This window comes from Hippocampus zosterae, chromosome 4 (assembly GCF_025434085.1).
Source record: "Hippocampus zosterae strain Florida chromosome 4, ASM2543408v3, whole genome shotgun sequence".
Taxonomy (NCBI): domain Eukaryota; kingdom Metazoa; phylum Chordata; class Actinopteri; order Syngnathiformes; family Syngnathidae; genus Hippocampus; species Hippocampus zosterae.
In genome coordinates this window covers 14,250,190-14,263,524 of record NC_067454.1, presented here as the reverse complement: position 1 = coordinate 14,263,524, position 13,335 = coordinate 14,250,190, and the positions used below count along the sequence as shown (strand labels likewise).

At 40.0% G+C, this 13,335-nt stretch overlaps 1 protein-coding gene across 1 annotated transcript; it reads right to left on the bottom strand.

Moving 5' to 3' along the window:
- Positions 1-1,465: 1,465 nt before the first annotated feature.
- On the bottom strand, positions 1,466-11,745 carry LOC127599514 (fibulin-7). Its single transcript, XM_052063508.1, has 8 exons — positions 11,566-11,745; positions 8,318-8,477; positions 8,052-8,222; positions 7,508-7,633; positions 3,797-3,985; positions 3,579-3,716; positions 3,005-3,140; positions 1,466-2,744 (listed from the first exon to the last, which is right to left on the bottom strand). Exons 1-8 carry the CDS (start codon positions 11,632-11,634, stop codon positions 2,381-2,383), a joined length of 1,353 nt encoding a protein of 450 aa, XP_051919468.1. The 5' UTR covers positions 11,635-11,745; the 3' UTR covers positions 1,466-2,380.
- Between the last annotated feature and the right edge of the window lie 1,590 nt (positions 11,746-13,335).

The window sequence follows — 13,335 nt, the reverse complement described above, 5'->3', positions numbered from 1 at the left end:
ATATTAAAAATCTGTCATAACAATAAAATAACCTAACTTCATTTCTGAGGTGGTCTATCAAAAGGTAGCATAATTCTAGTCACTTTGTAAAGGGAGAATTTTGTCAACATCTATCTATCTATCTATCTATCTATCTATCTATCTATCTATCTATCTATCTATCTATCTATCTATCTATCTATCTATCTATCTATCTATCTATCTATCTATCTATCTATCTATCTATCTATCTATCTATCTATCTATCTATCTATCTATCTATCTATCTATCTATCTATCTATCTATCTATCTATCTATCTATCTATCTATGTAAGTCCCCCAGTCTGACTTAAAAATGAAAAAATATATATACCGTACATAAAAATTGTGAAGAGGTGCTGAACTGCAAGTAGGCGAGCGTCCACTGTTATAGAGTAAACTTGTTCAGAATCCCCCTCCCATTTTAAAAATATTAATCAAACTAATTAATCCAACAAATGTTAATTAATCGAGGGGCCACTCAGAGTGTAGACGCTGGCCATTTCAATGCTTGACATAAAAAAATCAGAATGTGGTTGAATTGGGGTTTCACAGCAGCAATCTCCACATTATTAATTCTTTGTGGGTCTAAAGGCAGCCGTCAATCTCACAGACAAAAAGGTTGAATGTTAAGAGAGGAATGGACAGAGCAGGCCTGAGAGCACAAACTCTTACAGGGAGGCTTTTCGAGAGGCAGTAAGCAGAAATCTGGTATTAATCATGAACAAGTTTATACGTAAGTAATGTGTTTGTAAATCCCAGAAAGGCAGACTCCAGTCTACTCATTTAAGCGAGGGAAGGTGGAAAAATATTGTGAGAACTATTTTGCAATGTAAAAAAGAAGACAGCACTTTAATTCAGTCATCATCTTTCAGGCAGTGATGACTGTCCAATGTTCTCCATTCTGCCACTGGTGCATCTTTTCTTTCTGCACTCAGTATGCAACTGCAATGAGGGAACCGATGGCTAGGTCTCTGGTCCCGACTGTGTTGTCATGAGACAGTCTCAGCCAGAATGCAGAGCATCGTCTGCACCTGAGCACATCCTGTTTGGTAGCAATATTTCCTTATAATTCACAGTTACATATTTGTGCTTGGCAGTTCTAGATTGGAAAAAACACATTAATTTGCAAACCATTTATGGGTAGACATACAGTTGATGGGTCAGACACAGATGCATGCACTGTGTGAACATTTTGCACTTAAGTGCTCCTGCAGGTTATTTAGGTGAATTTAAGCAGTGAGGTTATTCATGCACTGTAAGAACATAGTAGTGCTTTGAGTAGCCTGTATTTGGCACTCTCTTTGCAGAACAACCCTGCTCTGTGGGCTCTTTCGACACAGAAAGTGTTGAAACAGCTCACATGTGGGCCTCTCACATCGATGAAGGCAAAATTCAGAAAACACCTGCATGGCGTAATGTAATTATGTTACACAGAAAAAAAATAATGACACTATTTTTGACACACTTCGTAATTTATTTTCAAGTTGTTTTTGTTGTTGTTTTTTTTTACAGGTGAGAGATACAATGTTCACATTTGAATACATACATCAGAATCTAAAGCATTTGTGATATCACATCTGCTGCAACCTGCTTCAGGGTGCGAAAGACGAGTGCTTTAATCGGTTAACTCATTGGACAATAATGTCGATAATAGCTTTTCCCAACCTTTATTGAGCCAAGGAACCCATTTTACATGAGAAAAATCTCACGACACACCACCAGACACAAACGTCACAAAAAGTATATATACTGAACTAATGACGATCCCGTCACAATGCACTCACAAAAGGACTTACAGCACTGAGTGTGAAGTCTGGGCCAGTTCACCAGTAACTTAACACAAAGCTTTTCTTCTGTTGCATGACTGCCTACTGGTGGAAACAAAGAAATGCCATCCAAGAGCGTTTAATTGTTCCACCGATCACTATAAATCGCTGGCATAGATAGATAAACACACATGTATTTGTAATTATTTCAATATTTTGGGGCAAATTAGGTGAAATTGATGAATTCCCACATGCACTAATGATCTCTCACAGGCTACACACTCGTGTGCCACTGCACCCTGGAATCATAGTTTACAATACAAAATAGACTGCTTAATTCTGATGGATTTAAAAAGGTGATTGAAAATTACATGTACCTGGACTACACAATGAATATGTTTCTCTGAATCTGTTAAAAAAAATCCAATACATTTCTGCAGCAATGTATAGATGTCTTCTCATAAAGCAACCTATTCCATGCGGCAGTGCAAAAACAGCTGTATTGTTAACAACGTGAAAGGCAGTTTGCCGCTTTATATTTGTGTTAATAAGCATTCCTGGTCTAATTTTGGACTCTTAACAACTTTTTGTTTTAAAACTCATATGGAGAAACAAACATGGTGACTTTTGTTATGTACCTGCCAAGCTGGACTCGTCTCTCCAGCTCACTCATCTCCACCTCAGCCTCCAGAGTGGCAGGGCCTTGCACTGGGCTGCTTAGCATCAGCTGACCTGTCAGCCGATCCGAACGCTGGACTGTGAAATGGCGCCGAACTTGCTTCCCACCCAGCAGAGAGAAGCGAAGCGTGTCACCTATCGGGCGCAACGCTGAAACCCGGAACATGACACGGGGAGCTGACAGGTTGGATACGACAGCCAGGTAATGGTAGGAGTAAGAATTTGGAGCCTGAGAACACAACTTGTTATCCACAGGGCAGGGATTACGCTCACACCGCCTTGAAAGAAAGGATAACAAGAGTAAGTGGAATAACAATGCGGAAATTGTTTCGATACAATATAAGAGTTGTATGAACTTAAAAAAAATGTCAGAGGTAATTTTAAATGTATTGTTGTTGTTGTGGTTTGCAGTGGACAGTCCCAATCAAAATTGGATATCTTTATCTTAATAATGAAATGTTTTATTCCTTTTATTTTTTTTAATTGTGATGATGTAGTTACTGTTGTGGGCTGCAGTGAGTGCAAGTGTCAGTCTTACATCGGTGATGTTTTGACGTAAGTGGCGTGAGGATTTTTTGGACAGTCCACACGAACGCACTGGAATCCTCCATATGTGTTAATGCATGTCTGCTCCCTGCTGCAGTTACTCTGTCTGGTGGCACACTCATCAATGTCTGCAAAAAAACAGAAACAACATGTCAGACACAAAAGTAGCATTCATCATACCTCTTGCCTGAGAAATCAGTTTAAATGTGTCAACAAACTGATGGAGTGAGCAGCGAGGAATTTATTTTGGTAACTTCTACATGACCCAGTCTTGGAGAAAGTCCTCCCAGAGAGGAAGCCGTTACACCAAAGACCACTTTACCATGACGTCACACATACTTTCAGGTGGCAAAAGGTCAAATGGCACTTCTAGAAAAGAAACTCTAAAAGAACACTGTGCTAGATAAATGAGATGTCATGCTTCCCACCATTACTCTATCTTTACCTCTTTTCCCCATTTTTCCTCATTTCTACCATGTGCTACAGACATTTTCAAGGTCTACACCATCAGCGACCGATGTAAAATGTAAGGTTCACATGGACACGACTACAAAAGAAAAATGGACCTTTACAACTGCGTCCATCGCGGGTCACATTATATCCAGAAGGACAGGTGCACCGATAACCTCCAGCAGTGTTGACGCACGTATGTAAACAGAGTCTCCCAGCTTGTCCATTATGAAACAGCTCACATTCATCGATATCTGCAATGCACAACACATACACTTAATGTGAAACCACTTTGCTTTGAGGGTTTCGTGGCGACATCACTTATTCGTCATACCGGTGCAGGTGGTGCTGTCTCTACCGGCGATGGTATACCCTGGCTCACAAGTGCAGTGAGTGGTCCCCTGCACAGTGTTGCAGCGTGATGGACGCACAAAGGACCCAGCGGTGTCAGCTGCCAGTGTAGCAGTGGTGGCGGCAGAGGCTGGGGACGTGGCAGCGGAGGTGTTTGTAACAGTGGCGAAGACTGCGGAAGAAATAGGAGAAGGTCATTGGAGGTTGGAGGTCGATTTGGCCAAGCCGGATCAATTCAGTGGTGAAGTCATTTGGAATGCTGGCAAAATCCAATCAGATTAATTAAAAAGGATAAATAAAATCACTTTTCACTAATTAGCCAGCAAGGTATTTATTTAACAACATGTTACACCCGCGCTGCAAGAAGGAGAGATACCGACGCTCGTTCCTACCGACTGCTGTCAGGCAGCTGAATAAAAATAACAACAATAATAATAATAATAATTAAATGATGTGAAAGACAATTGTAAATAGCACTGCGATTTATCCATTTTGTGTTTATATTGCACTTAATTGAACGGTGTTTGTTGTTTTTTTCTTCTTTCTACCTACATTCTTGCTGCTGGAGGCTGTAAATTTCCCCAGTGTGGGACAAATAAAGTATATCTTATTTTATCTTATCTTATCTTAATTTTTTAACATCAGTATAGAACACCAATGCATCATTATATATCTTTGCTATATTTTGATCATCTCATTTAGCTCTATCGGTGTGGTTTAACTCCACCATTGAAAGCTATCCATCCATCCTCCATAAATAAGTATTATGATTTTTGGAAAATCATGTGTGTTCGTCACCCGGAGGCACATTAATGGCTGGTAGAAAGCGACAGTTTTTTTGTTGACATTGAAACTTGAGCGTCTGTATTCTAACATGAATGGTGTCATGCCCACTGTGATTTTAAGATCCTAATTTTAGTTTCCCGGTGCCCTCAGACTAGTCAGTGGAGATTTCAATCATGTTGCTCTTTCTCATTGACAAACAGCCTCACATCTGTGCAACAAGAAGGAATGAGTACATTAGAATTCTGCACCTACTTTATGCCAAATGCCAATTTGAAAGGAACAGCTATTGTCAGTCATTATAATTCAAGATGGTGCCCGAGTTGGCAGCCATCAGCAAGTGCTCTCATGAGCCTTGCTTTTTTGTTTTTGTGTTTGTTTTGTCACTTTGTGTTTGTTGTTACGTCGTGTGGACGTGATGTGGACTTTTTTCAGCATTTTTTGGCCACGACATTCATCAAGGAGGAGGCTCTGTGCTTGGTGGTTGCGCTTTGTCGGCAGCATGGGTATACCATCACTGTTTTTGACCGGGAGGAATGTCGGCGCCATTTGACTGTCGTTGCTGGACAGTCCCGGGGCGCTAGTGTCTTGCGCCTGTAATGGGCAACATTTTTCACAGCCCCACTTTGTTCAGCAGAGAGATCGGTGTTGTTGAACGTTCTGCGGCTGGATGGATGTAAGTCTTGAGGAGCCGACGATGAGAAGAAAGGAGCGTTAGCGCGAAGCTAATCTTATTTTTTTGTTTATTATTTTATTTTAATGTGAAAAGAATATTGCATATTTAATAACGTATTATATTATATTTAATATTCTATGCTATCTCTTATTTACAGCACTTTATTACAGCAGTGGCTGTTTTTTAAAGGTTTATATAAATAAAGTCAAGTTAAGCAGTACAAGCAGAACTTGTGATGTAATGTGAATTTGCATTGGATCGCATTTTATTGTGCACCAGGCTGGCCAGCGTTCTTCCAGTGCTGATGTAGTGGTATTGATTTACCGGTAGATTTTTTTTCTCCTTTTTTTCCCCCCAAAGATAGTGGCCAACAGGTTAAAGGGAGCGGCCAATTAATAAATTTACAATACAGTCAACTGAACCAATCAACATGTAGTAGCTTGTGAAACCTGCACAACCTGTACACTTGGGGACTTTGAGACAGTGCTCCAGAATAACTTATTAAGCGAAATAGCCCCTAAATTGAAATTTTATGGGAGCAACGAGAGAATTTAAAGGTGCACACTTTGGGTCAACTTGAAAATTAGACTTGCCCCGAAGAGAAAAAAAAAAAAGATGCATGCAGCTTATACGCCGAGCACATGAGTGCTGTCTACGGAAATATAGCCCCTAGAATTTAGGACATTGCACTTAAAATAAACCTGATTGTGCAGGTGTGCCTAAACTTGCCTCTTTAATGATCGTGTATGTAATGGCTTTATTCACTCAACCATGAAATGACATCACAACATAAGAAGCTTGAATATACAGGAGAATGGTAAAGAGACAAACCTTTTTTTGTTTTTATTATTTAAGGTGGCAATGGTTCTGCTTTGCACCATGCAGCACTAGTGAGTAAGCCTATTAGGCACGGAGAGCAGAAAAGCCCACGCAAAAAGTCCAGAGTGCATACTAGCCATTGACTGATTATGCCTTAAAATTGATGGGGAAATGAAAGGAAAGAAGCTAAATAAACTGGGCTTCACACATAAGGTCTCTTTGTATTCCGCAGCTGTGCATCGGGGAGCAGGCAGCCACTCACCAGAAATTGTCCAGGACTTCTGGCTTTAATGCAATAAATCCTACTTTGTGGTTTGTAACATTGGCTTGTATTGGCGAACCAAACCACAGAGCAGAGTAATCTTCTCTCATAGACCATGGAATGCCAGGTTTAAAAAAGTGTTGTCTCTGGATTTACATAAATCTGTGGTAGGCTTTCACCAGACGCTTCATTAGGTACACCTGGACAGTCAAATAATATCCATCACAAGAGCATTCCTGAGTGGTGTTTGCATGTTCTCCCTGTGCCAGTTTCCTCCGGGTACTCCAGTTTCCTCCCATGTTCCAAAAACATGAGTGCGTGGTTAATGGTGCACGCTAAATTGTCCCTTAGTGTGAGTGTGAGCGCGGATGGTTGTTCGTCTCCGTGTACCCTGCAATTGGCTAGCAGCCAGTTCAGGGTGTATCTCTCTTCCTGCCAGAAGACAGCTGAGATAGTCTCTAGCATACCTGCGACCCGGGTGCGGATAAATGGATTGCAAAGCGGATGGATGGATATGAGAGAGAGATTGTAGATATTTATGTCTATAATATATAATTTGTACCTAGGCATTGATAATAAGTATTCTTTCCATCCATCCATCCATTTTCCGAACCGCTTGATCCTCACTAGGGTCGCGGGGGGTGCTGGAGCCTATCCCAGCTGTCTTCGGGCAGTAGCCGGGAGACACCCTGAACCGGTTGCCAGCAAATCACAGGGCACACAGAGACGAACAACCATACGCGTTCACACTCACACCTAGGACAATTTAGTGTGTTCAATCAGCCTGCCATGCATGTTTTTGGAATGCGGGAGGAAACCGGAGCACCCGGAGAAAACCCACGCAGGCCCGGGGAGAACTCCACACAGGGAGGCCGGAGCTGGAATCGAACCTGGTACCTCTGCACCGTGAAGCCGACGTGCTAACCACTGGACTACCGGGCCACTCTGGTAATCAGTATTAGTATTTAATTAACTATGGGTTTGTTTAATATTGTAGTGTAGTTGTGGTGTGTAGTAGTCTTGAACCGCCCTGCGTTATTGTTGTTTTAAAAGTTTTTTTCCCCTGTCATTTCACTGCATAAGAAAAATCTTTATGAATTTCATATCCATCCATCCATCTGCAGTGGGGTTCCACATCAGTATATTATACATACATGTTGGCACATGGCTTTGGCAGGTTTCTCCAGCCCAGCCTTTAGGACAGATGCAAGAAAACTGGTTCACTTCATCCAAACACGTTCCACCATTCAGGCATGGGATTGATGCACACTCGTTGACTTCTGAGTGAAGACAAACCAAGATAGGAGAAGTTTGTGTGAGGAAGATTTGTAGGAAGAAAATGAAAGACGTTGAGGGTTGGTTTCATAAAAGTATGAATGGCTAGAGTTACGAGGGAACACCCTTCTGACAAAATAAAGTCACCTTAATTCAATGTTGTGTAATGGTTTCCTAAAAGCAACAACATATTGCAATTTTGTGTGAAAAGAAACATCTGAAAAATCATACCGATGTTAGATTGACTGGTCAGGAGGTTTACGCGTATGATGTGTATTTCTCTCCATAATAGTAATAGTGCAGCAAATATTTGGACATATATTGACGTTACCTCTTATGTAAGATATTTGAAAAATGCCTAGGACATAAAACGTAAATGAGTCACACACTGAAAAGAGAATTGGAAATGTTGGTCAATTTTACCTCTGCATATGGGCTGCTGGCCGCTCCAGCTCAGACTTTCCTGACAAATTCTGCTCTCTGTTCCTGTAAGTTCGAAGCCAGGGTCACACAAAAAGTGAACCTCATGGCCCACACTGTGTGATTTGCCCAGTTTCCTCCCATTGTGTGGCACATCCAGTTTTGGGCAAGTACCTTGTAGAAATAATCAAACTGAACATGAATATTTATCTTGCTATAATACATTGGTACAGTAGTATTTATTTTTTTCCACCTTGTTTAGAACTCACTGTTTATGGTTCTCACGGAGTGCTTCCCTGTGCTACTCTGCAGTAGGTTTATTTTCTTCTTTAGGTTGCGTAGGCTCTGCAAGTAAGAGGCTTCATGAGCTGAAAGAAGTTTCTGGATCTGTTTCAGGGATCCTTGCATCTCCAGTCTGCTTGAACAGTCCTGGAATCCAAAAGTGAGATTAAAGTTGGTTATTACTCACTTCACAAAAAGTCCTCCAAAGCACATCCGTATACATGTGTTTATTTTCCATTTTTCTTGAAACATCTCCTTCATTTGAAGTTTCAACCCAAGATCGCAATATTACTACACACTGTCTCTGTAACCGAGACAAAATAAACAATATATAATATTCCACGAATGCAAAAACATATACTGTATTACGGCACTTTGCTGAAATATGACTTGTGAGGCATCGGGTTCACCCCCCAAAAATGCAGCGTCAATGTTAGGCACTGAAACCTTCAAATCAGCTCTGTTGCAAATGTGAGTCTTGTGCTCTTTGATATTAAAGTAAACATGCTTGGATCAAAGTGTATTTGTCCAATGTGCATGATGGAACGAACGTCTACCCACACAATCATGTCCTGTAAGGCAGAAACTGAATGTTCCCAGTCTACTTCTCAGATGCGGTATGGTCGGGGGTGCAGTTGGCAGGGAAGCGTTTATGTAACTATCAGTATCCTATCAGGGAAAATGAGCAGACTCAGCAAAACCAATGAAAGTGATTCTATAGAGAATTATGTGTCTGCTACGTGCTAGGTCACTCACCACTTGCTCAATGAAGAGCTGTAAGATCGTAGCATTTACAAGACACCCTAAGGGCCTGATTTACTGAAAGTTTGTGCTCGATTGTGCATGCAAACAGATGTGGAAGCTAATCTAATTTGTGGGCTCAACCAGGATTTTGTCTGCTAAACACATTTAATTGCTGCACAATTAATTATGCACCATGTAGGAGGAGTGTATGCACACAGATGAATTAAGCGTATGCAAAGTGATTGATCAATTCTGGGACAAATTGTGCTGGTTTTTCGGCCTTTAAATATCTCGATCCAAAAGCAGATGCAAAGAAGTATGCGGAGCGCAGGCAAAAAGAAAGGTAGTTTCGAGAAGTGAGTTAGTTCAAACAAATTATTATAATTTATTATTATTATTTTACGGAGTTTCCTGGTTTCCCAAAACTTTGAGCTTATGGTCCTCCCTCTGAATTTTCCATGGTGAAAAGCATCACAGGCACCTATTGTGCAAAACTTTATTTTAAATGATGTTTCATGTGCGAAACCATCACCACGGAAATCCCCTAATAAAATGTACAATTCCAAAATTAAAAAAAAAAGAGAAGCTTGCCTTATGGATACAAATGGCTTGGTCATCCCGGGAGAAATAATTTTTTATTTGAAGCGCTACTTGAACTCACCGGGAAGAGAGGAAGGAAAATAGAATGTTGTGTTTAGTGTCTTTCATATCCACTGTTTACAGGTTCAGGGAAAAGCAGGTAGGCATTAGAAACTGTTTCTAGAATTTTCAGTATCACTAAAGTCGTTTTGAAAACATGTTTTTTCAACAGACAAAATTCATTATAAAGCATAACCAAAGCTTATTGTCTTATTTCTTTAAGCCCTATTATTTTACATATTGCCAGTCACTTGACTGGTGGGAAGTGAGATAAAATAGCAGCTTGCAATAAAGTGTTTAAAGCCCGTGACATTTTAGTTTAATTTCTCAGTTTAATAAAGAACATGTACATTTGTTTCAATCAATTTGCATTGGGGTATGGATTTCATGACCATTTTTAATTCCTACTGTATTTTTCCGCACTAAAAGGCACACCTAAAAGCCTTCCATTTTCTTAAAAGCTCACAGCACGCCTTAAAATCCGATGCGCCTTGTGTATGGTCATTACGGTAATATTCCGACCCCCAAAATGGCTCCTTGGTAGCAGAGTTCAAAGTAAGGCCATCGGTTTCGCAGTTGAACACGGAAATAGAGCAGCTGCAAGAGAGTTCAAATTTAACAAGTCAATGTAATAACTTTCTGTTGGTTAAGTGAACTACGTCGCTGCTTTATTAAATAAGTTTTACTGACATCTGATATGTAAATCAGGGTGTAGTTTAGCGTAGTGTTCTGTTGGCATTTCCTTGAGCATAGCTTCATCTGGTGGATGCATTGTAGATTGCGTCTTATAATGCGGTGCCTCCAATATATGAAAAAAATGGCAAAATAGGCCATTTATTGAAGGTGCACCTCATAATCCAGTGCAACTTTTAGTGTGGAAAATACGGTAGTTACATTTCACCCAGCCCTTAGTTTTGTGCCATTTATTTATTTATTTTGAAGACAGGGGGGGGGGCAATTTGTGAGGATCTTTTTAGGTTGTTAGATTTGTTGTTGTTGCTGCAAGGTGTTAATATTTGAATATTTTCAGGTGGCTGGTCTCAGTTTGGAGCGTTTCTACACCACTGTGAAATACAACCCAATTTTAAAAAAAATTCACTGACACCATCAATCAAATCTGAAAATTAATTATTTTTGTCCTGATCGTACTAAGATACTTTACTTTTTAAAATGGATTGAATTACGCTGAATGGGTTCTCACCTCTTGCCCTCCTCTTTCAACAGCATCATTTTCCCCTTGCCCCCATCACCTCATGCATGTTTTCAGGCAACCAAAAATGTGTTTTCCAGCAACAGTTACGTAAGAAGAGTCAATATTTGTTGGAAATATTTCTGATCTGGACAGCAGTGAGGTTTGGAGAGGCTTCAGTCATTAGGAGGTTGGCTGCTGTTAGTCGTGTATTTGTCAAAGGTCTCTTTTTATCACATTTCACATGTATGGTTGACGTTAGCACAAGTGCGTAGGAGGCATGCAGGTATGCAGTGGAAAGTTGCTGTACAGGCCCCCCCATCCGCTCATTTTTGTCTCTTCTCTATATGCAATAATAATATACTGTACAAGGAAACTGTACACTCATAATGTATGTCCTTGTGGATAAAAACAAACACGGTGGCAGTTCACGAGTAATACCACAGCAAATACAGACGTTGATATTTCTGCAAGTTTCGGTTTAACTAGGAGGCTTTGACAGTCAAAATGTATTCATCACTGATATAGTCAGTGTATTCATAATCTGGCGCCGATGTGCAAAGTTGTGATGATTTCGAGTTTGCTTTAGTTTGTGATGCCAGGCACAAAGTTTCCCAACTCACTGCTTTCAATATGATTTCCAATCTAAGCTTAAACACTTACCTGTCCAGAAGTAGGATGCAGCGAACAGAAGCCAAGCAGAGTGATGACAGTCGTGACTGATACAAACATGTTTCTGCTATAATCTCAGTCCAACACGGTGAATGGATTTGTGATGCCTTGAGGCGGTTTGAACTTGGAGTGGGCAGCCCAACACAGTGTTCAAGGACGCCTCCAGGTGAGTGACAGACCACACTCGGCCAGTGGGGAAGTTACTGTGGAATGTTGGCTTTAAGAGCCAGGAGCCAATCAGAAGACGAAGATATGTTCCCTTCCACTTAACAAACACATTTTCCGTGTACTTGCTCAGCCTCAGTTTATTTATACCGTAGTTTCTTCATGAATAGGTTTGCTGGCTCTGGATGGTACATACTGTATATATATCCTTATACCGCACCGTGTCGCATGCAAATATGGAACAACTAACACTCTTGAAATACTTAGAAAAATGTTTTTATGGTCATGGATTGTAAAGAGTTGACTATGCTAAAGCAACACACCGATTGGACAGTCCATTACATACACTGTATACTGTATAAAACACAATACTCATATTGTATTTTAAAAAACAAAACAGCTGTAGTTTATGGAGTCCATTTTGAAACTGGTCTTCATGTGTGTATTATACTGCCACCAAGTGGCCAAGGCAGGCATACCAGAAAGAGCAGAAAAATGTCCATTGAAGTGAAGCAAAAACTAAGGAAAATTTGTTTATTATTGCCCTTGCGATTGTTCTATTATGTGATTTCTGCATGTTTTTATGATGTATGATATCCTAGTGCAATTTTTTATGTTTAGAAAAAACATATTACACTGGAGTCTAGGACAAATAAATAGCATTTTCATTCATTTGTACCAGGAGAGATGATTTGCAGTTTGAATGTTTTGCGCAGATTAAACTCGTATCTCAAGGTACCAGAGTAGTAGTCACTTTAACACAGTATTTTACAGCCCTCACATCCAAGTGAAAGTTTGCCATTGAACGTATATATGCATCTCAAACCACCTGAAATATACAGCAGAATGAACAAACTCTACTTCTAACAAGTTGAAGTGGCAGAGGGTTATTCACAGAGGTGTTTTTTGGTTGGGTTTTCCCTGACAACAGATTTCAGTGGGAGGTTGTGTCCTCTGACTCAACTAATGGTCAGACAGGCCCTGCCAACATGTCTAAATAAAAAAGAACAGAAATAACAGGTGAGCGTCTTATTGCAATGTGACGTTACAGGTGACGACAGTCAGTGAAATGGCTCAGAATTTGCGTATGATGACTCATGCTTCCCACACTGGGTTCTTTAAGAACACAGTCACACATATTTTATTTTGTAATGAATACATTTGTCTGTGTTATTCCAGAATCATCCAGAATGGAAATGCGTGTGTGGTTTAACTCCAGTGACTACAAATTTATTACTCTTTACTAATTGTAGCTATTTGTCTTGTTTAAGCATGAATTGATATGAAGCATATTTATATTAGGTGATAAGGTTTTCTTTCCACAACAATGACTTGTACGTTCCCAGATTGAGTTGGTGAAGGAAGATTTGCAAAACCCCAGCCCACCTCAAAAAACAAACAAAGAAAAACAAACTTCAAATATAATAAAGAAAAGTTAACAAACTGAAATTCAAGTCAAACCTAACCTTAGCTCTAACTCCAACCATTAAACAGTTAAAATGAAGATCAAGTTGGCATTAGACATTAGACACAGGAAACAAATATTGCAAGTAGAGGAAAACAAATACAAAATGTCATGACTGTGTTCAACAGAAT